This window comes from Vespa mandarinia, chromosome 13, assembly GCF_050613455.1.
Source record: "Vespa mandarinia isolate Hongniang chromosome 13, ASM5061345v1, whole genome shotgun sequence".
In the NCBI taxonomy this organism is placed as follows: Eukaryota; Metazoa; Arthropoda; class Insecta; order Hymenoptera; family Vespidae; genus Vespa; species Vespa mandarinia.
In genome coordinates, this window is record NC_140822.1 from 5,107,261 (window position 1) to 5,134,020 (window position 26,760).

The window sequence follows — 26,760 nt, forward strand, 5'->3', positions numbered from 1 at the left end:
TTTTCTGAAAACTGTACCATTCATAAATGACAAAATATTTTCATTTGTAGAAAATATTTTATTGTTTTATTTTATTATTATAAAAATTAATATTTTTGTTTTCTTTACAAAATAAACAATTATAAAAAAATAATTATAGGAAAGTATTGTTATATTATCGAATTATTTGTATACATGGTATGACTTGTATTATATATATATATATATATATAAAGTAAAAGGCTGAACATCGAAAATGTTTTATTTCTCCCCTTTCACACATATATATAATAATAAAAAAAGAAAAATTCTCTAAAAAAAAATATATAGTTAATCGTTGAGTAAAACATCATAATGACCACTTTCTGAAAGTCCGGTGAAGAGCAACCTCGCAGTCTCGTAATAATAGTCAACATGACTGTGAAAAACACGTTCCAATTCATCTTTGCCTTCGATCTCACGATAGATGGAAAGATTCATATGATGAAGCTTCGTTGCTACCGTACATTCGAGCTCGCTTGCAAACGTCCCAACCATTCTCATATGCTCATAATATTCTTCAGGATTTGATATATTCCATTCGGCCATTACAAAAGCACCATACTCGTGCCAATTATTCTTTATATATTTAGCAACCTACAATATAATTCATTTAATTAATATCTAATATTTTTCTTTATTTGTCCAAAAATTTTTTCTTTTTTCTTTTTTCTTTTGTTTCTTTTTAGAAATGCAAATGAATAATTAATTTTTTTTTTTATGATATTATTTGAATGACACACAAAAAAAATTTTCTTTATATTTAATAAAATAATTCATATGCATTTATAATCTTTTATTATTATTTTCCGTAGAAAAATGATTTATGTCACTTATATCATATAAAAGTAAGAAATATTTTAGAGATGGACTGTAGCGCATCAAAACAATTAAAAAATGATAACAGTTCATACATGCTTGTATGTACTATTTAATCTTGTTTTCGAGCTTATAGCAAATTTGATTTTCAACAAGCTTTATCTGTTTATTTTCATAAAAAATGATTCGAAATAAATTCCTCGCATTTGAGTAGAAGCCTGCCGACGTTTTATCAATGTTCATTTCTTGCACACTGAAGAGTTTCAACACCGATAATGGCCGTTTTGTACACAATGGATTTCAAATAACTCTACGAGTAAAAAAAAATTGATTAGATTTAATTGTAAGTCCGATGAGCGGCCAGCCAAGGTAATAAAACTGATCCATGGCCTATCCATTTCTTTAGAAATCAATTGTTCAGAAATTATCTAGAATTTCAGTTGAAGTATACTGACACTACGTCCGTATAATAAAAGAATTATTGCGATAACAATAATTCGTTATAAACACGAAAACAAAATCAAATATGACATATGTTTATATGAACTTTTTTTTAATTTTTCGATACTTGGAATAAAACTACCCTTGAATATATTTTCTACTTATTCTATCGTGTATATAAAGAAGAAGCAATTATATTTGTACTAGCTAACCGTGTTACGTAAATATTGATGTTCTTCTTCATTTTGCCAAAGAATATAACTGAGCGCACGGAACATGCAATTTCCATCTCCATAAATTTTATGCACGCGAAACGTGCCCTCTCTGCACCTTAAACGAGCCGTACCTGTAATGAATTCATTTTTTTTAAATAATATTGTAATTGATATTTTTACATAAAACGCACCAAAAGTAAAAAATATATATCTTAGAAATATTTTTCTATAACTACAATCTTTTTTTTTGTAAAAGTTAACAAGTACTTTGTTTCATAAAAAAAACATTTATATAAATGTTTATAAATTAAATATGAATCAGAATCACACTCCATTAAATAAAATAATTATAATAATTTATTATTATAATTTATTATTATATCTCTGACAGTGACGAAGAAAATACGTTGTAACATTTTATATCAATCATTTTTTATATCACTGTAATGGCGCTACTGAAATATAAACATCGTTGATTGATGTAGATTATATATACGTGGTAATTTTAACAAAGAAGGTAAAATCTTATAAAAAAATTTTTATTTTATAATTATGCGTATATGTATAGACATATATACACAATTATAAAATTAAAATCTTTTATATTTTTATTTTTTTTATATTTTATCATTATATTTATATATAATATATACATAATACAAATATATATATAAATATATATATATATAATACAAATATATATATATAATTTAAATATTTTATATTTTTATATTTATTAAAATATTAAATTATTTATTAAAATAAAAAATTATTAAAATATTTTTTATAAAATTTTACCTCCTTTATTAAAATTAGCACGTTTTCCTTTACGTTTCCTAGTAGTTTGGGTGTAAGCGTTAAAACGTTTTGCGAGCTGTGTCTCGAAATTTCTCTCAGTTTTCCATAAACTATAAGAATTTTCTATATTAAATTTTAGCGCCTTTGATAATTTTGCGAATCTCCACTGTCCAAATAATGTTTAATATAGTAACAAGAAAGGCATCCGTTCTCATTCTTCGTAGACAACTGGTGCATGCACTCTTCTATATACATTAAGAGTAAGAAATTGTGTTTTATTCTTGATTGTAATGATACTACATATGCAAGATAAAAGAGAAGATTTGTAAAAACGTGTAAATTACGTATATCAACGGTTTTCATACGTTGTTGTGATATAAGACGTAAATAAATAAGAATAATAATTTTTTGAAAAAATGAATAATTGAGAATTATTGATACAAACGTCACGAGTCTCGTGAAATGTATTAATAATTATGAAAACAACCTAATTAAGCAAATGTGTAAAAATTAAATTCATTAAATTTTGGGTTACATTCATAAAATATATGTATATATAACAATTCGATTACCTTTTTTGAATATATGAGAGCACAGAAAGAAATACAAATGCGGTATATAAAATTTTCTCAATAGGGTTATCGTGTGAACGCTATTAGCGTCCAGTTTTCAATTTTTTCTTTTGAAGACACTTTTATTCGTTATAATTAATAATGATCTCGTAAATATATCTCGTAAGCTGAGAACGAGATTTTACGATTGACAATCTGTTCGCGTGTCCCTTTTAAGAGCCACATCTCATAGAGCATCTAAATATTCACAAAATGCCATTCGTTCACATATATGTAGAGGATAGTAAATTGACATTAGCACTTTGAAATCAGAAATATATCTATTCGATCTCGATCGTCATTCCTATGACAAATTGAACAATATTATTATATTATAGAATATGCGTGCGTATTATTGTTTTTTAAAAGTTAGTAGAGAAAAATATATTAGCATGAAATGTTCACAATGAGACTTAAATTCTAATTTAATTCGTGGTACTTATGTTTTTTCTTTTTTTCTCTATTTTTGATTATCTCTTTTTTATAAATTTAGAATATGTTTCGATACATATTTATAAACATAATAAATATTTTATTTTAATTTCTATCATATCCTTGTTGTTAAATAAGGTCGTTTTATTAAAATTTGATCGCAACATTTGAATTCTTGCTTTAAGTCACAATATTAATACGTCACACGGATCCAGTTGCGCAGCAAATTACTACGCAGGAAGGAACTCGTTCGGTGCTAGTTGATTGGTCGGTCGCACGAGAGGAATAATAAAGTCGGTTGCCCGGACGACGAAATGAAGCGATGCGTGTCATTGCGCGCCGAGGCAGCCAGTCGTTCGCGAGAAAGAAAAGAGTGAGGAGTATATCATTTCGGAAGTTAACATGGCGTCGTATCGAAACGTGCCACCACTGTGTACAACGAAGCATTAAAATTGCGGTACGATATGCGGTCTACGTCTGGTGTAAGAAAACCATTGCCATTTGTCGAGTGAATTCCCAAAATTGTGACGGTTTTGTCGAAAAAAGGAAAACGAGGAAAACAAAAAAAAAAGAAAAGAAAGAAAAAAGAAGAAGAAAAAGTACAACGATCGTTTGGTCAAATGACATGGGAATTTGCAGTAGGAGACACTTTCTATTGACGATATGCATTCTGCAACTTGTAAGTATATATTCAGTGTTAGCTATATAAACGGAAATGCACAACGGACATCTCAGGTGCATTACAGTAGTCTCTTGATCATCACGTACACACATACGTATATATACTAATAACGTACTTTACGTACTTATGTACCTATATGCACGTAATGTACACACATACACACACACACACATCACATATATGAGAAAGGATACATGCAACACGTTTTTCTAACTGAGTCATGCGTTTTTTTTACGGATTACGAATCTTAAAAATATAGATATTCTTGTTTTTATCTCATCTTTCTTTCATCGAAATGACCGATCGCTATCTTCATCATGCACAGACCAGTGCTCTTTCTTTTTTCTTTCTTATTTCGTTTTACTCGAGAATAGTATACATTTTTCTTTTCTAGTAATCGACGCTACGATAGAGTTGAGTTGGTACTACCGACTTTGTAGATTAGTCATTTTATCATTTTATCGACCTCAGTTTCTTGGTTTATCTTTCTATGTTATTCTATTATGATAAGTTGCTTTGCACACGCGAAAGTATTATTATTATATATATATATACATATATATATATATATATATAGATGGAACTAGGCTACTCTTTCTTTTTTTTTTTTAGATGAAGCTTTCACTTGCAGCATCGAAGTTCTTGATGATGGATCAATTTAACGATTTATTTTTATTGCAATAATTTGATATCATATTTTTTATAACGTTATTCTAAGATTTTAGAAGAAATTGATATGTAGATACATTTATATTTAGAATTGATATGTAATCTTTAGAACAAGAAAAAAGAAAATAGAATAATCTTTAAATATCTTTAACGTTTTATCTCTTTAACTTAATACACATATATAAGTATTACAAGTTCTAACAGAGAATGACCAATCAACAAAGTATTTGGAACACAAGACAATTGGCACAGATTAAGAATAAAAGGAAATGAGTAGAATCTAAGCAATTGGCACATTATCATAAGATACTTTAATTTGTTATTACTACTTCTTTTGTATTTGATCATAAAGTTTTTGTTTATTTACAGATTACCACTGTAGAGCGTCAAGTTTTCGACTTTCTGGGGTTTATGTGGGCCCCGATACTGGTCAATTTTTTTAACATAATATTTGTTATTCTTGGATTTTTTGGGAGCTTTCAATACAGACCTAAATATATCATATCGGTTCGTAGACATTATTTAATTATTTAATAATATTATTTAAAGGAATGCAATCACAAATTAATAGGACAGATAATTTGCTTTAATTAACGAATACTTATTCTTTTTTTTATTTCAGTATTGTATATGGAACACACTTTGGTTAGGGTGGAACATATTTATGATATGTTTTTATCTCAGTATAGGAGTACTGGATAAAGTAAGTAAGTTAAAGTTAAATAATTGGATTCATAGATTTTGATTATAACAAATATTTGTTTTTTCAGAATAGTGATATTTTAAATCTTGGTACCGGTAGTTTTTCCTGGTGGCATGTAAATGGACCTGGTTGTAAAGCTGTATATGATGTTACTGAACCAGAATTATTCAGGCCAGCACGTCCCAGTAATGTGACGGATTGTGTACTGGATTATGAAGTAGTAGAAATCCTACATGCATCTACACAATGTCTTTTAGGGGTATGTGTATGTTATATATAGCTTTGTTTACACGTGTCTTTGATACTATTTATAGAGTATGATGTATAACAAATGATATCATTTTCGTATTTAGTAATTTATATTCGAATGTTTCAGTTAATGGCAATTATAGGAGGGATTTGTCTAAGTAAGGTCTTTTTAGAAGAAGATGATAGCTGTAAGTATTAATTTATGTAAAAAAAATTTGTTTATATTTATTTACTAGTTTATAATCTATTTTTTTATACTTCACACTACATAAAAATAAAGAGATAGAATAGGTAATACATAGGAATATATTTTTATGATGATATTATCATGCATTTAAATTTCTAATACAGTTTAATAGGATTCAGGTATAAAATACAAATTGTTAAATAATGGTAGCTTTAAAATCTGTATACTCATCCTTATGGAATATAAATTGTCATAATTAAAAGCTGCAGTAAACTATTTCTGCTAGTTATTAATAATTTAAGCTTATCAGATCATTTATTATTGCTTGAAAAAAAGGTTATTAATTACAGTTGATTTCATTGGTGGATTTGATCCCCCATTCTGGTAAGTGCTTTGCCTCATACACAATTTGCACGCATTTATTCATTTGCTCGTTTCGGCACGATTGACTCTGTTGTAAAATACAAGATTTTTTACAACGTAGTTTTGTTATATATTTCTTTGATTTTCAATATACACTTTTTAGTTGGAATGTACAAGAGTAGTAAGAAATAACTTTCTGCAGCTTATAAAATTGTAATATTTATTTGATGTATTAAATTGCCATATTCGAAAAAATTTTATCAGTAATTTCAGCATGGAAAAGAATTCTTGTTGTCTTGTTATTGAAAATATTAGGTAGTTACTATTATTCAATAAAAATACATCAGTGGGACAGACTTATTTTAATTTTGAAAAAATTGAATAAATAAAAATTTCAAAATTTTTACCATTTCATCACAGTTGTATCACTTATATCTTTTAAGTTTTAAAGGTAAAAACTTCGCCCGAATCTATCCAGCAAATTTACTCTAACATTATCGATTCTAAATGATATATTTCAGTTGACTTTGTTGGCGGTGATGACTTTGGGTTGGCAGGCCACACACAGTTGCATCCTATGTATGTTAGTTATTCGGCACTTCCACCACCTTCTCATCCATATAAAAATTCCAGTCAAGATTATCCTGCAGGCACAACTAGCTCACACCAATCTGGTTATCGAGATACAACTTTTCCAAAAAGAAATGACAAATCATTTAATAGTACCAGTAATAGTAAAAATAGTAACAGAGATGATACTATCATAAGTAATAGAAGTAATCTATCCAATAACGATATGAAAAACGTGGAATATTCGACCGATTATTCGAATCCTTTAGATCATCTTCAAAGACCTATTTCACCATATGATGAATATGATTCTTTGGATAGTGCGGCAAGATTAAAATATCAAAAGAATAAATTGTATTATCCACATTCTTCAAAGTATGTTTCTGTTACAACTACTAAATGTAAAACTCAATCAAGTCATGGAAAACCAACCAGGACACCTAGCAAACCTAGAATTTTTACAGATCATATCCGTGAACAGCCTTTAAGATCATTTTACTCTGATCCAAAATTGGCCATTGATCGTCATCAAAGTATGAATAATCATGACAGACCAAATAAATCTAAAAGAGAAAGTAGACCTCTATCGTTATGTGCAAGTAATTTTTAGAGTAAAAAAATATTAGAATATATTGTTTAAGGAATAATTATTGAAAAAAGAAACTTATCTTTTTTTATATACATGTATACGTATATATGTATATAATATATATATATATATATATATATATATATATATATATATATATATATATATATATATATACAAACATATATATATACACACGTAAAAATATGAAAATATAAAACAGAGATAGAATGAAATTTCTTCGATTATAAATGAAATTTCAGAAAGATTTTATAAGAAATACTTTTTGCAAGAGAAACTTGTTTTGATTTAAAGTTTTGCTTTGCTTTATACTGCCACTTTTTTGGGATATGAAAATGTAACATAAAATTCCTATACTTGCCAAATACACGAAACGATTAGTGTAGCTAGTTAAAGTGCCACTTCCTTTCATAATAACTTCCATTTCCCTGAAATTATCTCGTTTTGTGGTTTATAGCTTCACCATAATGATTTATAGTTAATATTTTTCATGTTTTACGTAAAGATGGACTGATCTAATATCTATGAATATAAGTTGTGTTAATTGTTGATTTTAACTTTAATTAAATTAATCGTTAGCTGCGTTTAATTTATACACATACATACATACTAACTTCACAGTTGTTCAGGGCTTTTTAAATATGTATACGACATTTACTTTATTATTATTATTATTATTTCTCATCGATAAATTTATGATACGTACACTGTGATAGATAGATGATTAGTCATTATATGGCTCTATGAAGTATGCGTTGGTACAAAAAAATAATCAGATTTCAAACGTTAAACTAATAATTGGAGCACAATTTTTGTATAACTTTGCACATGTGCAGAAAAATACCTGACATTAGAATTTAGGATGAGAATTTTGTTTAATTTGTTTTTCTAATGAATTTTTTTCTGCAGTATGTGCAAAATAATGATGAAGTCGTCCCGTTGTACTTTTTTATCATTATTACTATATTATAATAATAATAATGAATATTTTTTTTTACTATTATACCTACAATTAATAAGATATAGGTTTCTCAAACATCACTTTTCTCAAGCAATATGTTTATTTGTTTTTTATTATATTTTGGACTGCATTTTATTAGCTTATTACTTATAGCATTGAACGTTTGGTTACTATGTGGTGCTATGGAAAACTATAAATATTTAAGTATGTTTAGTAGTGCATGGTAGTTGGTCTCATCATGATTTCATCTTCGAACGTTTCGAAAATAATTAATTTCTATATATTCTTATAAAATTTCTTAATTCAAGTATATAAAAATTATAACGATGCATATAAAAAAATCAATACATCTTATTGAACAAAAATGTTATGAATTATAACATATGAAATTTGAATGATGAATATACTTTTGACTCGGTTCTGCATGATATTTTTCTTTTATTTTTTATTTTTTTGTTTCTTTTTTATTTTATTTTTACTCATACATTATCATACGAATTCATTCCTTTGATAGATGAAAATTATATTAAATATGATGAAAGAAATAAAAAAGTTAATTAGAATTTATTATAATAAATAATGAATAGAAAAGATTTACGAAAATCGGACTATAATCATTGCTGTATATGTAATGTTTTCAGATCAATATATATATATATATATTGAATTGGATTCTTTATTGTCCTGCGTAGAAAAGTACAAGTTTTCTTGTCACTTTATTTTGCAAAAAAGAAAAATAAATAATGCATAATTTTTTAAGAACGTAGGAATTAGTTTTGTATTATTATTTTGACTGTATTGCATTGATCCTTTTGATGCAGTTTATTAGTGACAATAAATGTGCAATGTTACTATTGCTTGCTTTTTTATTTATTAACCCCTTCATTTTTCTTCTTTTTCCTTTTTCTAACATCTTCCTTCTCTCTACGGTTGGTTGGTTGATTGGTTTATGGGAAATCTTATAGAATTTTGTGTGGCTGTGTAGCTTTTTGGGTAATCACTTTTCAGAAATAATCTTGGGTACATTATTATAAGTAATATATTTTTATTTTTGCAAGGGAAAATTATTTTTAAAAAATATGTGACATCAATAATTTTTAATTAACAATGGGTGTGTTGGAATGTATTTTACAATACATATGAGTTAGTGATTATGAAAGTAGTCTAAGTTGTTTTTCAATATAATATATAATATGATATGATATAATATAATAAAATTAATTTAAAAATTCAATTTTTCTAGGTCATTTTTATAATTACTGACATGTATGAATAACATACGTGAATAGCCAAGAAAGAAATACCGTAAAAAAAAAGTTTTGTAATATCAATTAATTTACAAATATATTATGATAGAGATTTATATTTGTTTATAACAAAATCAATTTTGTCAATAATTAATATCGATAATATCGATAGATTAATATGATAGACTCAAATACATCTTTCTTTTTCTATTTATCTCTAAGTCACTCTATGTTATTTCTTTTGTCTTTTTGTTTTCTCCAACAGTACAAATTAAGAAGAAGAAGAAAAAGCAGCCTCGGCCGTTGTATAGCATCGAGTATTCTCAACCAGAGCCTCCTGTACATGACGATAGTGTATCACCTAAGCCAATGACACCTCGAAGAGTTAAGAGACGTTCTGTGATATCACGAGATGGTACACGTCGATCCAGTCGAAGAAGTTCAGTCAGACAATCCCGTCGAAAGAATCCAGTTAATCGGATAATGGACCATCAGGAGAGTCTTTATGCTAATACAGCACCAAGTAATTTAACCAATCAAAACGTAAACTCTTTGTCTCAAGGAACATTGAATTATGATAGGATTTCAGTAAGTTGGGACAGAGATAGAAATTCTAATTGGCAGCCAGAAGCTGTGAACATGGCTGTCTCTTCGCCAACGCTTTGGACTGGACAGGATAGTAACAATTATTCGAACACAAGTAATTATTCCAATCAGAATCTCCCTATTTGGGATGGAAGTAGCTCAACGAGAAATCTCACTGACAATTGGCAAGAAAATGATCTGAATACTATGCATTGGCAAGGTCAGAGCAATCCAACTTTTCAACAAACTAGTACTCAAAGCTTGAATGGCGAAGATCTTGAAGATTTGTATAGCAATCGGCCTGCTAGTGCTAGATCAAGTTATAGCAATTATCATGGTGTCAGGGCTACACCTCAGGTACCTAGCAGGACCGATATTGTTAGGCAAAGTCAAAGACAATTTGTTCTTAGTGGACCACCAGCGTATCAGGATACAGTGATATGATATTTTAATAATGTCCTAATAGAAGCCTAGCATCCATTTTTTTTTGTTCCTCATTGAAAATGAGAAGGCTAGTTTTTTTTATCATTTTGATGATTTTTAAAGCTTTACTTTGATACGGACTGACACAAGAGGAATAGACTTTGTACAGATTTTATTTAAGACTTTTAAGCAAACTCTTTATTGTGCGTTGCTGTTGAATCAGGCTCTTTTTTCTTTTTAGCAATTTATATTTTTGAGAAGTTAGGATAATAACTTGCGAATTTCAAAATATTATAAATTATCTTATGGCAGATTTGTATCATTTTACACAAAAATACTTATTTAAATGTATGAACTTTATACTCTTATCTATTTTGGAAACAAAAGAAAAGATTTCTAAATTTTTATTTAACAGAATAATTTTTTATTTTTTGATATTCACAAATTGTAATCCTAACTTCAAACAATTTATATATTATACAGAGTAATCTATATAAAACAGGTAATCTCAATCTTTTATAATAAATAATAAAAAATATTGGAACAATCCTGTTTTTATAGGTTTACTCAATATATATACATATATATTTACCGACATCATGCCTTGAATCTCAGGTTTTAGAAACATTGAAAATTTTACACCACTAGGGATATATGCATATTAGTACAATATACTATCAACGTATATTATTTTTATCAGCGAATTTAACGACACAGCCATTATTGTAATTTAGAAAATATTTCTCTAAACATTCTCGTTATCATTTCTATTCTTGAGAATGGCTATAATCTTATTCGTTGTGAATGAAAGTTAACAATTTTTATTATATATATATTATGCATTAAATCAAAACATTGCACCTCTTAAGTCATCTGTAAATAAAAAAAAAAGAGGAAATAATCTCTCACAAAAGTAATCAAAGAAGACAATCATTTGATTATTCTCTTTCAATATGCAATATTTTCATTGAAATTTTTAAAAGAAAATAAAATAAATAAGGAAAAGAGAAAAAAGGACAAAAACTCACATATACATATCCAAAAACGTGAGCATGCACGTTTTAATTATAAACATAGTCTTCCAATTGACAAATTTAATTATTAAAACTAGGCGATTATCTATATAGATATTATAATAATAATAATGATAATAATAATAATAATAATAAACATAAGGATAATAAACAAAAGAAAAATTATCACTAGTAGCGTGCAATAAAAAAAAGTAATTCAGTCTTTGACTGAATATTTTTACAAATGTCAATCAAAAATATTAAAAATATGTTTGTTTTATATGAAAATACAAATGCATACATACATTTATAATATACATATGCACGTAACGACATTAATAATTATGCACTCGGTAATGTTATGCAACTGTAATACAATATATGTAGCAAGTTGTAGTAGAGAACGTAGAGATATAAACACCAAAGTATTAAATATCGGTATATATATGTAAGTTATATGCTTATTTAAGATATCTACATTTAATTATTTCAAAATTTAATTGTTCAAATCTTTTGTTCTTTTTTTTTCTTTTTTCTTGGGAGGTGGGGGTAAACAATTTCCTAGTAAACTAGGAATATTTTGTTCCTAAAATTACATTTATTTATCCATCATTATTAATTTTTAAATCGTTTAAGAACATAATTAAGTGTACTTTGATATTGTTTTTAATTAGAGCTGTCTAATGATTAAAAAATCAAAATAATTAAGTACTATTGAAGTACACAAAGTTCAAATAAAGAAAGAGAAAAAATTAAAAAACAAGTTTTATTAGAGAAAAAAAAATATTGCAAAAATTAAACGTAATTCACATACTCAAGGCATATAAATAGATTAAATTAAATTAATAATAAGAAACGAAATTTGATGAAATGTTATAAAATTATAACCTCACTTCTTAAAAAAAAAAGAAAATAACCCTAACTAATCAAAATAATTTCGACAGCTCTAATTACGCTCAATTATGATAAATGATCTGCACTAAGACGAAGTATTGAAACCCCATAATTTTAGAAAATAACTTTCGTTGATAAGGCATATGTATCTACGTAGTTATATGTTCGACACGTGACATACATACATACACGTTCCTACGTGTTTATATAGTTGACCTTAATGATTATGAAACTGACCTAAGTCATATTTTATTAATATTATTTTTGTTTTTTAATTATTTCATTTGCATTATTAACGTAAATATTAATGTAATGCCAAATAATTGACAAATTACATTTTTTTACTTTTTTTTACGACTTTTAATTCAGGTCATTTTCATAATTGTTGATACAGTTGAGGGTGATAAGAGAGAGAAAAAAAATTCATTAAAAAGTATTATTATCTTTCTTTTTTCGAAAGAACAATTATAAGTACCTTACTGATAACCTTAAGCGTTATTTTTAACAGAAAAAATGCCGTCTGTAATAGATATAATGTCTTTTTAACTTATATCGTATTAAAAAAAAAGAAAAGTAATCAAGGTTAGGAAGTCGCAAGTGTTTTTATAACTCGCATTTTTACGAAGATCTTCATTGTTCATCAATAAATAGCGATGAAATTTATCGAATCCTCGCTCTCTTAATGTACAATGTATCATTATTATTAAATAATAATAATCGAAAGACAATAAACGATAAGTGTTCAACAATGGGATTACTAATTTGTAAAATTTAAATAATATCATTTCGGTGTGCTTGACATTTCTAACCTTAAGCAAATTTATCAAAGAAAAGAGGAGAAAAAAGGAAGGAACAATTTCGAGTTAAGAAAAAAAAAATTAATAATACATTATAAAAAATTACATTTCAACAAAAATATATGAGAGTAATTTAATTATGATAATTTTTCAATTATTATTTCGATAAATTTTTTGTTAAAAAAAAAGAAAGAAAAACATGAAACGAATTGATCGAATCTGAAAAGAAGCCTAATGAAAATGAAAAAAACTATAAATTGATTGTAGAAAAAAAAATCCTTCAATTACGTTTATTTGATCGTAGAAAAGCACAATTTGTCTCTATAATTTCACTTCAAACACTCTCATACATAGTATACTCTTTAATTCCGTCTTTTATGGATTAATGTACATACATACTTACGTATATGTATGTAAATCATACGTAATTTACGGAATAAATCATCGTGTCAGAGAAACTCGACTCTCGAAAGGAAAGCGCAATAAACTTCGATCGATCGAATAATTTTTAGCATCACGGCCGGGATACTTCGCGAAAAACGAATTGGTACGATCGTTCACGAAGGGGATGAGAAGAAGTGGGGATGAGAGACTAGAGTAAATCATTGCGCATGTCACAAAAGTCTACGTCGCCGCGTCCCTTCGAACCGCAGAACCCCCTCACCACCCTCTTCACTCTTGTTACGACAGTTTTCATTCGACCGAACGAACGTTAAGGGACGTCGTTCGTCTCTTTGTGCGGCGCCTTTAAAGGCCGTGCATCTATTAAATTGAATCATAAAAAAAGAAAAAAAAAAAGAAAAAAAGTGAGAAGAACGAAACGAGAGATAATACAGAAAAGGATTATTTAACGCAATAGTGTTTAAGTTAAAAAGAGTATAACGAGGTTAGGATATCAAGATTAGAGTTTAGCGGATCGTTAAGTCGTCTAATCACTAATAGAATGCTCAAAATCGTGAAAGCCGGCTGTACCGGCTTTAAGAGACTTCATACAAGCAGCAAGGTGAACAAACGATCATTTTTTTCCCTTTTCTTTTCTCTTTTCCCTTTTGCTTTTTTGTTTTTTTTTAAATTTTTCAAATATTAATTTTAATTCAATTACATACCTCAAAGTGAGCATTTTTTGTCCTCTTTTTTCCCGTTTAAATCATTATCATTGTGAAATATGTATTTCTTTTATTTTTCGCGATAATCAATTTTCGTTCAAATTTTATTGATTGCATTATATACATTTTTTATTATTCTGATAAAATACGAACAATTTTCTTCGTATCGAAAAATCATTCGATCTATGGATGTAGGGTGCATTTTTGCACTAACCATTGTTAGGGTGAACAATTTCTTTTTCTTTCTTTTCTTCTTCTTTGATCTTTTAAATTTTCCGCAACTGTTCATCTGACCTACTTTCTTTACAAATTTTTTTTCTTTTCATCGGAAACGTATTATGGAAATCGTTCTATTTTTAATTGATGTGTAGGGATGTTATTTTGTAAATGAAAAGTTAGTGTTTCATCGTTACTATTGTTGCATTTTTATTATTCCATTAATTCCTTTTTATACTATTTTACAGTCCAAAGATCTTAAATATTTGTCTCTATAATATTTGTCTATCTTAAATATTTGTCTCTAATGTAATAATAATATTAGTAATTATAAAAATGGTCTTAATGAAAAATTTATAGCATTAAAAGAAATATATGCAGAGTGTGTACGAAGTGTATTAGTCAGTCATTATAGATATAAATTTAAAATAAAAGGAGAGTTAATTGTAGCAATGAACATATAAAACGAATTTTTATATGTCTTGCCATGCGTGCGTGCGCATGTGTGCGCGTGTATATGTAATGTATATATATATGAATTTCAATGAGAATAATCCGTAACACTTTATGTGAACCACCCTTAAGTGTTTCGTAACATTTACGAAATTGTCGTAACATTTTATGTGGACTATACGATTTACAATTGGTTTGATAATTAATCTAATAATTAATTATTGTCCAAATATTATTTATTGACAAAAGTCAATATTTTATTTTCACGATATATTAATATACTATTATATTAAGTGATATACTAATTCGATATGATAATAACAATATCTGGAACGATTTTAAGAAATATGATTTATTTATTTAAAAACAAAAAGAATTTTACTTTTTACTAGAGTTTGTTACGTTACGAATGCCCACGTGGGCAACGGCAGTGGCCTCTTTTGAGTGACAAAAATATCTTTGCAACTTCTCACGAATGACGATTGATTAAATGTTATAGATAACGACCGTGAAAAGATCCATGATTCGTTTAATAAGTTTCTAAACTTTTCTTATAATCTTTCAATTTGATTAAGTCGTTCTAATGATTCATTTTAATTACTATTAATTAAATGGAGAATTAGAATTCTTTTTTGATTTTTTTATTAAATCAATATTACTATACTAAGTCATATATGAAAAGAGAATTTTTTATGAGTCATATATGAAAAGAGAATAACTAGTAGCATTTTATGTGATTATTATCCTGTACAAATGCGCAAATGCAATTATACAAAACATATATGTAATATATATATGTAAATTATTTTTATGTCTGTTATAACAGAAAAATGAAACCTCAAAAAGTTTATTTGAAATGAATATTATTTTCTTTTGAATTTGTATTGAATTCTTATTTGTCTTTTTAATTATTTTATTTTTTTTTTTCTTGTAAATACATAGATACACATGTATATAAAAAAAAATCACGTGCTCGCGTGCGTTCAGTCGCTATCTGATTTGTAGGGCACGTGGCAGGTTTCTGCTTAGAGTATTAGAAGGAGAGTATTAGAATGGGCAGGGGGTTGATTCATCAAAGGATCAATACGAAGCTGTATGGTGCAAGAGAAAGCAATCGCTTTTTCGAAAAAGGATTCTTTTTCGTAAAATCACTTTTTCGAAAATATTTTATAACGATCCAATCAGATCTCTTTTTTTAAGAATATTTTTTCTTCCTATTATTTTTAAAAATTAATATTAAAAATTAATATTAAAAATTAATAGAAAAAAATTAATTTAATAATATAACATTTCGTAAATGATCGTAATACAAATCGGATTGTGTATTTAATTGGATTTGTTAATTTTTCTCAATCTAATTTTAAAACGATTGACAACGATTTAAAACTTAAATAGAATCTAATTTTTTGTTCGATAAATTGTAAATATTTTCGAATTACACTCGTTAAGTTTGTTTGAAATTTAACTCGATACTATGTCCACAAATTTATACTGTATGAACTGCTTAAGGGTGGACATAAACTGATATACTTATAGGGTGACCCATTTTGAAATAAGTTAGTGGAATTTTTTTTTATAATTTGGAAGATTGAAAAAATTATAATACTATACGATGTATATAGTATTCTATTTATTTTATATTCTTTATATTTATATTTTTATTAAAAGCAAGTTTATCCGTTGATTGCGATTTATTATAAATGACAACAATTAAAATTTTTCTAACGATTTATTTGTTATTTTTTTAAATTTGAAAAATTCATTTGTATTTTTATGTTAGAAACAGCTGCAACCTTTGCCTACATCGAAGAAGTTGAGATCGTTGAGATACATGGACGTTACTTTTGGAAATGGCTTAGAATTAGAACGAGCTCAGACACGGTAAAAAAAATTATAACAATATTTAATATACTGTTTGATTGTAAATTAAGGGCCAATTTAATATCTCGTTTGTTAGGAGTAATAGAAAAAAAAGGATATATATATATATTAACAAAAGTTTCGTGATTTCGTGTTAATAATTGTAATAGTACGAAATAAAATACCCGACTTTCAGTTAAACCGGAAATTTAATGATTTAAAATTTTTTTTTACTTATTTATTTTTTTTGTGAAAACCTGTATTTTTTTAATTAATTAGATATTTTAATCAATTATCTTTAAATAGATTATTAATCGAGTTTAGGGATAAAGTTAATAATTAACGAGATATTAATACGTGTATAATTATATGATCAATTAAAATGTAAACAATCTTAAGAGGCCATAAAAAAATGAAAAACATACAAAACAATCTTCAATCAATAAGTTTAGTTACTACTTTACTAAGCCTTAATTAAAAACCAAAGCTTTAGACTTTAATAAAAGTAATAGCTTCTTTGATTCAATAAATTATTCGAAATGTCCACTATTGTCTTGTTTGCATATTCGACGTCCTGTAGTGATATTTCTTAACTTTAGTAACATTTCAGATATTAGTTAATTAATGATGTTTATAATTTTCGGTTCTAGTTTTTCTAAATTTTAATCTCATTGAGATTAATATTACTGTTTCTGTTTATATAATATACTTCACATGTTAATATTTAGTTAATTATTAACTTTAGGTTTATATTTGTCTAATAATTTTTGTCAAATTAAAAAGATAATTGATTAAAATATCTAAATATATCAATAATAATAAAACGATACAGGGTGTTCCATAAAAAAAAATTAAAAATTATTAAACTTCCGGTTTAATCGAAAATTTGGTGTTTTAATTTGTACTATTAAAATATTTGATAAAACAGATGACGAAACATTTTTTAATATATTTTTTTATTTCTATTGTCTCTAACAAAGGAAACATTCAACTAATCCTTAATTTATAATCAACCTATATAATAGAATATTTATTTAAATAACTTATTAATTATTATTTCGTTCAAAATTTTGAGAGATATTACTAAAAAACAGAAAAAGAGAAAAAAGATAGATTATCATAATATTATTTAATTACATTTACATAATATTATCTCTATCGATCGAAGAATAAAAGCAATCGATTGATCGATTAGTTCTAACCGATCTGTTATTGATCTGAATCAATATAGAACAATTTATCGATTACAACTATGAACCTCGAACGTCATAACTTTTTATTAAAATAAATTCTATAAGTAGTTTCTATGAGGACTATTTCAAAATAGTCACTATATTAAAGTGAAGTGAGTATATTGGAACGAACGTTCTTAGATCTTACTTTGATAAGAAAAGGAATACAATATAACAAAATAAAAAATATGAACGATTACGAATATGGCGGTTATTACATCGATGATTTAATTGCGTTTAACGAAATAACTTTTGCAAGAAATTATTCGATTTATGGGTAAGAAGAATGATTCTTATGATTTATTATCAGTTTAATATTGTATAGAAAATATCTTGATAAATGTTTGTTAATTAGTTATTAAAATTTCATTCGAATTGAATTGGCCATTTTTTTTAGAGATTATTGATCAATATTTGAAATGATATCGCTATAATATTAAAGTCTATTAGATAATTTGTCCAAATTATTATCATTAAATTTCTTTAATATGTAATATTAATAATTGTTTATTTTTTTTAAATATTTAGAAAAATTTCAGGATTCGGGAAATATTTCAAACATAATAAATGAAAAATAATATTTCCCTTGAAAATTAGAATGAGAATTAGAACTTTTCGTAATGATGTGATTGCATAAGAAACACGCGTGTGATATTCGTGCAAATATAATAAATAAATAAATAAATAAATAAATAAAAAGAAAAAAAAATAAGCGCAAGATTTTTTCTAAACAAACAAAAAAGTAATATTTCCATCGAAAATTAGAACGAGAATTAAAATTTTTCACAATGGCACTATTGCATAAGAAACACATGTGTGATGTTCATGCAAATAAAATAAATAAATAAAGAAAGGAAAAAAAGAAAAATAAAACGAGAGATTTTTCTTAAAGGAAAATAAAAAGGATTTACAAAAACGAAGTATCGTCGATTTGAATTACTCTGAACGTTCTGAGAATTTGATGTTAACTGACAAGACAGATGTTCACCCACATGTACGTTACACAACAATCGAAGTTCTAATCACGCTAATCACTAAATTTATTTATCACTAGATCCGCGGGTGGTACACCGAATCCGTAATTGACATTTGTGACGCTCTATGTATGTTTTTCAAATTCGTGTCCCTCATCGGATATAAACTCGATAGTTCAAACGTCATTTTGACAGAAACTCCAGTTGCTTTTCAAAGTTAACGTCGATTAACGTTGCTTAGAATTTCTATTTATTTTTCTTTTTCCTATTTTTAATATTTTCAAGTATCGGAGAGTTCATAAAAAATTAGAATTAGTTTCTTTCATTTTCCTTTTTTTTTTTGTTATTTTGCAAAGAAAAAGTGCGAAATATTTAATCATGCCGTATATCGACGTAAATGATCGAAATTTGAAGGTAAAATATATTGATTCATACATGGATTATTCGATAAGATCAAAGATCGCTTGTTCGATATGGTTAGAGAAGAAAAATGAAAAATCGTCGATGGTGTTAGCACGATTTCTTAGGTAAAACTAATTAAATCGAATATTTCGTATATGTGTATACTAATCAAATTTTTCTCCCGTTTCTTCTTCTCTCTTTTCAGCGAATACAGCTTCATTCATGACAGTCATTACATGTAGTGAGTACCATGAGTACAATGCATGTCGTCTTCGCTGCTTTCACTTATTTATTTTTTTATTTATTTATTTATTATTATTATTTTTTTAGTACTAATTTTATCTTCTAATTAAACGTGCTTCTTCTATTTCTTTTTCTTTTTTTAATACGGGATATATTTTTATTATTTGCATTGATTAGTAAAAAAAGAAAAAGAAAATACGAAGTTGATGTTCATGTAACATTTTTTTATTTGTAAATGTAATTGTAAATATTATTTGATAGTATTAATTATAATATTTTCTTTTTTTTTTTTTTATGAAGCATTTATATGTGCATTTGGTGTGCTTTAATAAATCTCATTTGTTTTTGTATTGAAATGTCGAGTCATGACTCAACACGAATATTTTCAATAATAATCAAATACCGTGTGGTATATTTACGACCACTCTGTGTATATCATGTTTGGAGAATCGAGTTATGTTTGTATTTATTACGAAAAGTAAATGATTGATTGATAATGTTCATTCTCAAAATGATTGATCGTTAAAATTATTTATCAGATTTTAGTAGCTCATTCTAGTTTATAGTATTTAATTTTAATTTTGTATTATATAATGCCTTGTTTTATAGAAAGCAAATTAATATTATAGAAATGATAATACTTATACTTTTTATGTAGTTATATTGGTTTAATTTGTAATAATAACAATTTGATCGAGTTAATTAAATAAAAATATTAAAAATATTTTTACAGCACGAAAGACCAAGATCATGCATCAAATGCTGAAGATGTTCTCTTTGATATGTTCAAAAATGAGGAAACTGGTCTTCTCTCGGTTGGCAAGTTTCTCGCTGTAAGTTTAACAAATTGAATAATCTTAAATTAACCAATTATTTATTTTTAATATTTTAACATTTTAACATTTTGATTAAATTGTAATTCATTTGTTAATTTCTAGGCTTTGAGGGCGACCGGTTTAAGAAAAAATGATCCTCGACTTCAAGAATTTTCGGACAATTTGAAGAAGGAACATTCGAAAAGTGGAGGACACGAAGGTGTGTCATACGAGACGCAGAGATTAGACAGGGAACAATTTAGAAGGTACAATAATCTGTCAAAATATTTGGACCGATTAATAGTTAATGTCAGAATTTTTAATTGCTGCTATTTAGCAAATCAATATTTTTAAATACTTAGCCAGTATTTTATATAAATCGTCAGTATTTATAATAAAATATCAATACGTAATATAAATAACTCTAACTCAATTTTAACGTAACCATGATTAATTATTTATACTGATAATTTATTTTACAAAATACATATCATTAATTAGTAATAATTATAATAAATTAATAAAACTACTGATCAAAAAAAATGATTTTTAATACAGATTTCGCCAAAAATTTTTAATACTAATAATTTTTTCAAGCAAATAATTTTTTAACTTCGTTATTTAATAATTTTGTTTTAAATAATAATCGATACTTTTAAAAAAAATCTTTTACAAAAATCATTGAGAATCATTATTTTGAAATGAATTTATGAATGAAGCTCAAAATAGAGCATCGACATGTTCTCCATTATTTTTAATAATTATCTATTATTATTTTGTTTGTTATTTCAGAATCATAAATCCGAACATAGTGTTAATATCACGAGCATTCAGGCATCAGTTCATTATTCCAGATTGGCAAGGTTTCACAAAACACATAGAAGATTTTTATTGGAAATGTAAATCGAATACAGAGGGCAAGGTTGCTTCGTACATTCCACAGTTAGCAAGAATGAGCCCGGATTATTGGGGAGTCTCAGTTTGTACGATAGATGGTCAAAGATTCAGTATTGGAGATACCTCAATTCCATTTACGTTACAAAGTTGCAGTAAACCATTAACATACGCGATAGCTTTGGATAGGCTAGGACAAGAAGTCGTTCATCAGTATGTTGGTCAAGAACCATCGGGAAGGAATTTCAACGAACTCGTTTTGGATTATAATAGTAAGGATTTTTCACGGTTCGAGTAAAATTTTTATTTTATAATGTTTAACATTTCTTTTATTTATATATCGACCTATACTCGAATCGAAAAAATTTCTAATTATTTATATTACAAATTGTATGTGATTCGATCGATTAATAATAACAATAGTCAAATGAGGACGTAAAGAAAAAAAAATTCATTTGTTAATACAGAAAAACCGCATAATCCGATGATCAATGCCGGCGCTATATTAGTTTGCTCGCTCTTGAAGTCTCTCATAAAACCCGAAATGACATTGGCGGAGAAATTCGATTTTACTATGAATTATTTCAAAAGATTGGCAGGAGATGAAAATTTTGGTTTCAACAATGCAGTTTTCTTGTCGGAACGTGAAGCTGCCGATAGAAATTATGCTCTCGGCTTTTACATGAGAGAACACAAGTGTTACCCAGATAAAACGAATCTCCGTGAGATCATGGACTTTTACTTTCAAGTGTGTATCGTAATATATATAATATTAATATAGTAGAATTATTATAATTATTAAAAACAAAGAATTTTTAATAGAATGAGACGACGATTTTTTTTTTGAATAATTATTAAACAATTTTTTTTACTAGAAGAATATTTTTTTTTCTTCATTCATATTTGCCAGCATATTTTTCTTTCGTTTATTAATTATATTTGAAAATCGTCGTTTTATATCATTTATTAGAGATACCATAATATAATATTAAGAACGTTATATTTATTATCGAACATATCCATTTGTGCTTAACGTTTAAAAATAAAACCTTTTTTCCTCGTTGTTGTTGGTAGTGCTGTTCAATGGAAGCAAATTGCGAAACTATGGCCGTAATGGCGGCGACATTAGCAAACGGTGGTATATGTCCTATTACTGAAGAGAAGGTCCTTAAACCGGATAGCGTTCGAGATGTACTTAGTCTGATGCATAGTTGTGGAATGTATGATTACAGTGGTCAATTTGCATTCAAGGTTAGATATTATTTTATTATTATTATTATTTCCTTTTCATCGTCATTATGATTACTTTTCTATTATTATATTATATGTAGGTTGGAATACCAGCAAAATCTGGAGTATCTGGAAGTCTCCTTGTAGTTATACCAAATGTGATGGGTATCTGTACGTGGTCGCCACCTTTAGATCTTCTTGGTAATTCTTGCCGAGGCGTACAATTTTGCGAAGAACTCGTGACCGAGTTTAATTTCCATAGGTACGTACGAATCGTCTAATTTAATTATTTCATCGAATATTTACGATATTTATTAACATTTTAACATTTGTCATTTCATTCATTTGTTATACTTTTTGATCGATCTTATTTTCTACTTATCATTCATAAATAAATTTTTTAAGATGCTTCGATGCAACATAAAGTTTATAAACACATTACTAACAATCCTATCGACACCTTTTTTCCTTTTTCATAGGCTCTATGTACATTTGAAATGAAAATTGAAAAGAAAAAAAGAAAAGAAAAAGAAACGGGCTCATATATAATATTATTATTAAAGATATTGATAGAGTAATCACAGCTGATAATAACACGTGCCTTCTTTGTTTTTTTTTTTCTTGGTCTTCCTCTCTGTTTCACGACCCCGCCGTACACTAACCCGCATGCGTACACCCGCCAAAATGCAAAATCAAAATAATACCAAACGAAATGACAAACAAAAACGATGAATGAACGACGCCGGCACACGATCGGCAACACGACCGACCGAATGAAAACTCAACGACCTTCCGTTGAGATTCGTTCTTCGCACTCCTCCTTCTCACTCGATTAGTGTAGTAGCTACTATGATCATAGGTACGATAATCTGAAGCACGCGACCAACAAGAAAGATCCGAGAAGGCACAAGTACGAAACGAAGGGCCTATCCATAGTCAATCTTCTCTTCAGTGCTGCCAGTGGTGATGTTCCTGCAATGAGAAGGTATCATCTCATAAATTTGATCTATCTCATTCTCATTATTATTATTATTATTATTATTATTATTATTATTATTATTATTATTATTATTATTATTATTATTATTATTAATAATATTATATTAATTTTATTTCTATTAAATATTGTTAGACATCGATTGAGTGGTATGGACATGACATTGTCCGATTATGACGGAAGGACAGCTTTACATTTGGCCGCTAGCGAAGGTCATTTGGATTGCGTTGAATTCTTGATCGAACAATGCAACGTACCTCATGATCCTAAAGACAGGTAAGAGTTAATTAGTTAAATTTAATATTAATAATAAATTTAAGATTTACTAATTGTGCAAATTTTTATAATTTTGTTATAATCTTTTTTTCATTGATAATACACAAATTATGTTTACAAAAAATTTTTTTATATAGATGGGGTAAACGACCAATAGACGAGGCGAAAAATTTCGGTCACATGCAAGTCGTAGAATATTTAAACAATTATGCGCTTGTGCACAAAACCGAACGCGAGCACATGGAAAATAAAGAGAACGAAGTGAATGAGGAAAAGTCTTCTGAAAAGATCGGCCAGTCACCATTACCATAAAAAGGATTTCATCAATTTAGAAATTCAAGGATATCAACGCCATAAAAATCGAAAGAGTCAGAATTAAAGGGAAACATTAATTACATATCGATGATAATCATAACTGACGTTGATAATCTTTGTTCGTATCTCATTATTCTAAAATGTTAATTTCGATGAGTTACGAACATATTCGATATAATATCATCGATTAGTTCATTGTTCAGTTTTAAATGATTATTAATCAATTATTTTTATTTATTAATTTTCTCTTAAATCAATTACTATAAAAATTAAAGAAAAAAAAAAAAAAAATAAAACGCCTAAAGATAGGCAACAGAGTATACTTTGTCGATAATATTATTGCTTTCGAATTAGGAATTTAATTCTTTTTTTTTATATTCAAGATGATAGATAAAAAAGTAATATAATATATGTATATAAATATAAATATGTAATAGAGAAGCTTATTCTGTCGATGAACATAATTCAAAATGTAGAGGATATATATTTACCATGCTATTTACATTATCGACCTAGTATGAAGGATTGCCTATTTCCAGGCGTAATTCAAATAGATCAATGAATTTATAAGTTAATATCAATATTTCCTTTTTTTTTAAATTTTTATTCAATTTGATTAAATTCTAAAGACTTAATTGGTTTCATATTATTTAAATTAAATCTGAAATTAGAGTTTGATAGAAATTTAAAAACTTTTTCTATCAAACTAAGCAGTGCTTTTTCGTCTACCTCTATTATCATTATCAGTATAACAATACGAATCTCTTTTATTTCATTATTAAATCAATTTCAATGAGTTTCATTGATTTATTATTACTTACTCAGTATTCAATCACGTACTGTCAGTATTTGTTTGTTTTCTCTTTTTGTTTTTTTATTTATTCGTTGATTTATAGATTTGATTTCTCAGAAGCGTCCTTTTCTGCGCTTCTATATATTATTTAAGATGTAAGAGATCGAAGAAGAGAGATAAGATAGGTGTGATGTCAATTTTCTCGTGATTGCACGAATTCCTCTAGTACAGAGTTGATTTATTATTATTATTAATATTATTGTAGTTATGCTAGATATATATAAATATTCGAAAACTCTCTCTCTCTCATTCTAATTGCAAATATTACCTTTCGTCGGATTGTATATGTGTATAAACAAATAGATATTTTGTTGAAGAAGAACAAAAATGACAATAATAAGGACTATACGGGCATACGATCGAAAGTTTTTTGATGATCTATATTTCTGATATTAGGTCAATTATTTTGCGTGCTGGAAATTAATGTTTTTGAGATAATATTAAAAATGATTGCTATCGTAGCTATCGTAGTTTCAACTCTTCGTATATTCTTTTTTCGTGTTCTTAATAATATTTTTAAGATAGATATTATTTGTATATTGATATTTACATAATTATATGTGTTTATCGATTCATCTTCCGTTATATCTAATAACGGTTTAATGGAAATACGACGATTGGAGAGTTCTCTTTTTTTTTATAAAGCGATCAGAAATAATAATTTAATAAAAAATATAAATTATTTATAAATGCAATTGAAATATCTTTAGTAATAAATAGTACAAAAGAAAAAAGAAGGAAATTACTTTATTTGATTAAAAAAAAAAAAGAAGAGATAGAAGTAACAAAAAACAATTATTGTCTTTAATCTAACGGTATAATGAATTCTTTGGAAATATTCATTTATGTAATATGAAATATTTTCATACTTTGTGGTGATATATATATATGTATGTATATGTATATTATATAGACATTAATTTCAGTATTAGTAAACTCAAAATTAAGTTCTCTTCTTATATTTTAATACTCAATATCTCGCTTTATAAATGCAACTTTCTTCATAATTTTAGCGATTCGAAAGAGTCGATCATTTCGCTGTTATATTATACTTCTTAGAGAAGTTTATTGTATCGATGCAAAAAAAAAAAGAAAGAAAGAAAAAATGGATGATTGATATGATCGATCCTATTCCCGATCATTATTCGATCATAGATCTACCTATGTATTTGCCGAGTTTACGAAATAAATATTATCTATGAGATCCTATCTTTCTTATCCTGTTAAAACAAATCGAACGATATTTTTTTTTTTTTTTTTTTTATAAGATGGCTCGTTAAATATCTTATAAATTTTTATTATATTATATGATTTACGTAAAGTATTACAAATGTTTTATTGTAGTTCGTTCTCGGCCTCCAATGATTGATTTTTACTTTTCTTCGGCATTTTATTTAATATTTTTCGGTATTTATATTAATATTTTTAAAGAATTCTTTTTTCAGAAGAGTAGTAAAATAAATTGAAAAACTAATAATTTCATGTTATTCCTTGATATTTTTATTTATGTAAAAAAAAAATATTTCCGTTCAATTTGATTACATGTAGTTAATCTCTGTAGGAAAATCCCTGCTCCATAAGGTGCATCCTAACTTCCTGTTACGAAA

The 26,760-nt window shown here is 26.8% G+C and overlaps 3 protein-coding genes across 14 annotated transcripts; 2 read left to right on the forward strand and 1 right to left on the reverse strand.

Moving 5' to 3' along the window:
* Positions 1 to 239: 239 nt before the first annotated feature.
* Positions 240 to 13,926, reverse strand: LOC118448582 (uncharacterized). Of its 2 annotated transcripts, XM_085661163.1 has the most exons (5): positions 4,141 to 4,500; positions 2,864 to 3,206; positions 2,292 to 2,536; positions 1,491 to 1,624; positions 240 to 615 (listed from the first exon to the last, which is right to left on the reverse strand). In XM_085661163.1, exons 4-5 carry the CDS (start codon positions 1,554 to 1,556, stop codon positions 310 to 312), a joined length of 372 nt encoding a protein of 123 aa, XP_085517289.1. In that variant the 5' UTR covers positions 1,557 to 1,624; positions 2,292 to 2,536; positions 2,864 to 3,206; positions 4,141 to 4,500; the 3' UTR covers positions 240 to 309. The 2 variants fall into 2 exon arrangements, with proteins under 2 accessions (XP_085517289.1, XP_085517288.1); XM_085661162.1 differs by lacking the exons at positions 2,292 to 2,536; positions 2,864 to 3,206; positions 4,141 to 4,500 and adding an exon at positions 13,691 to 13,926.
* On the forward strand, positions 3,658 to 13,292 carry NKAIN (sodium/potassium-transporting ATPase subunit beta-1-interacting protein). Of its 2 annotated transcripts, none has more exons than XM_035882010.2 (6): positions 3,658 to 4,013; positions 5,055 to 5,192; positions 5,308 to 5,388; positions 5,456 to 5,647; positions 5,765 to 5,825; positions 9,841 to 13,292. In XM_035882010.2, exons 1-6 carry the CDS (start codon positions 3,960 to 3,962, stop codon positions 10,602 to 10,604), a joined length of 1,290 nt encoding a protein of 429 aa, XP_035737903.2. In that variant the 5' UTR covers positions 3,658 to 3,959; the 3' UTR covers positions 10,605 to 13,292. The 2 variants fall into 2 exon arrangements, with proteins under 2 accessions (XP_035737903.2, XP_085517287.1); XM_085661161.1 differs by lacking the exon at positions 9,841 to 13,292 and adding an exon at positions 6,709 to 7,423 and having other exon boundaries at positions 3,659 to 4,013.
* Positions 13,927 to 13,959: 33 nt separating the features above from the next.
* On the forward strand, positions 13,960 to 26,346 carry GLS (glutaminase). 10 transcript variants are annotated; one of them, XM_085661152.1, is made up of 12 exons: positions 13,960 to 14,290; positions 16,843 to 16,943; positions 19,736 to 19,771; positions 20,507 to 20,606; positions 20,712 to 20,854; positions 21,381 to 21,754; positions 21,950 to 22,230; positions 22,557 to 22,733; positions 22,814 to 22,974; positions 23,554 to 23,697; positions 23,845 to 23,985; positions 24,123 to 26,346. In XM_085661152.1, the coding sequence occupies exons 1-12, from the start codon at positions 14,231 to 14,233 to the stop codon at positions 24,295 to 24,297; spliced, it is 1,893 nt and encodes a 630-aa protein (XP_085517278.1). In that variant the 5' UTR covers positions 13,960 to 14,230; the 3' UTR covers positions 24,298 to 26,346. The 10 variants fall into 10 exon arrangements, with proteins under 10 accessions (XP_085517278.1, XP_085517279.1, XP_085517282.1 ...); XM_085661153.1 differs by having other exon boundaries at positions 16,849 to 16,943; XM_035882016.2 differs by having other exon boundaries at positions 13,962 to 14,290; positions 23,572 to 23,697.
* The last annotated feature ends 414 nt before the right edge of the window (positions 26,347 to 26,760 follow it).

Excerpts from the sequence above, each read along its gene's own strand:
- NKAIN (XM_035882010.2), top strand. The coding sequence starts at position 3,960 with ATGGGAATTTGCAGTAGGAGACACTTTCTATTGACGATATGCATTCTG. Across the intron at positions 5,389-5,455 it reads GTATAGGAGTACTGGATAAA|AATAGTGATATTTTAAATCT; the intron begins GTAAGTAAGTTA and ends TTGTTTTTTCAG. Across the intron at positions 5,648-5,764 it reads CTACACAATGTCTTTTAGGG|TTAATGGCAATTATAGGAGG; the intron begins GTATGTGTATGT and ends CGAATGTTTCAG.
- GLS (XM_085661152.1), top strand. The coding sequence starts at position 14,231 with ATGCTCAAAATCGTGAAAGCCGGCTGTACCGGCTTTAAGAGACTTCAT. Across the intron at positions 23,698-23,844 it reads GATGTTCCTGCAATGAGAAG|ACATCGATTGAGTGGTATGG; the intron begins GTATCATCTCAT and ends AAATATTGTTAG. Across the intron at positions 23,986-24,122 it reads CCTCATGATCCTAAAGACAG|ATGGGGTAAACGACCAATAG; the intron begins GTAAGAGTTAAT and ends TTTTTTATATAG.
- LOC118448582 (XM_085661162.1), bottom strand. Across the intron at positions 616-1,490 it reads ATCAATATTTACGTAACACG|GTTGCTAAATATATAAAGAA; the intron begins GTTAGCTAGTAC and ends ATTATATTGTAG.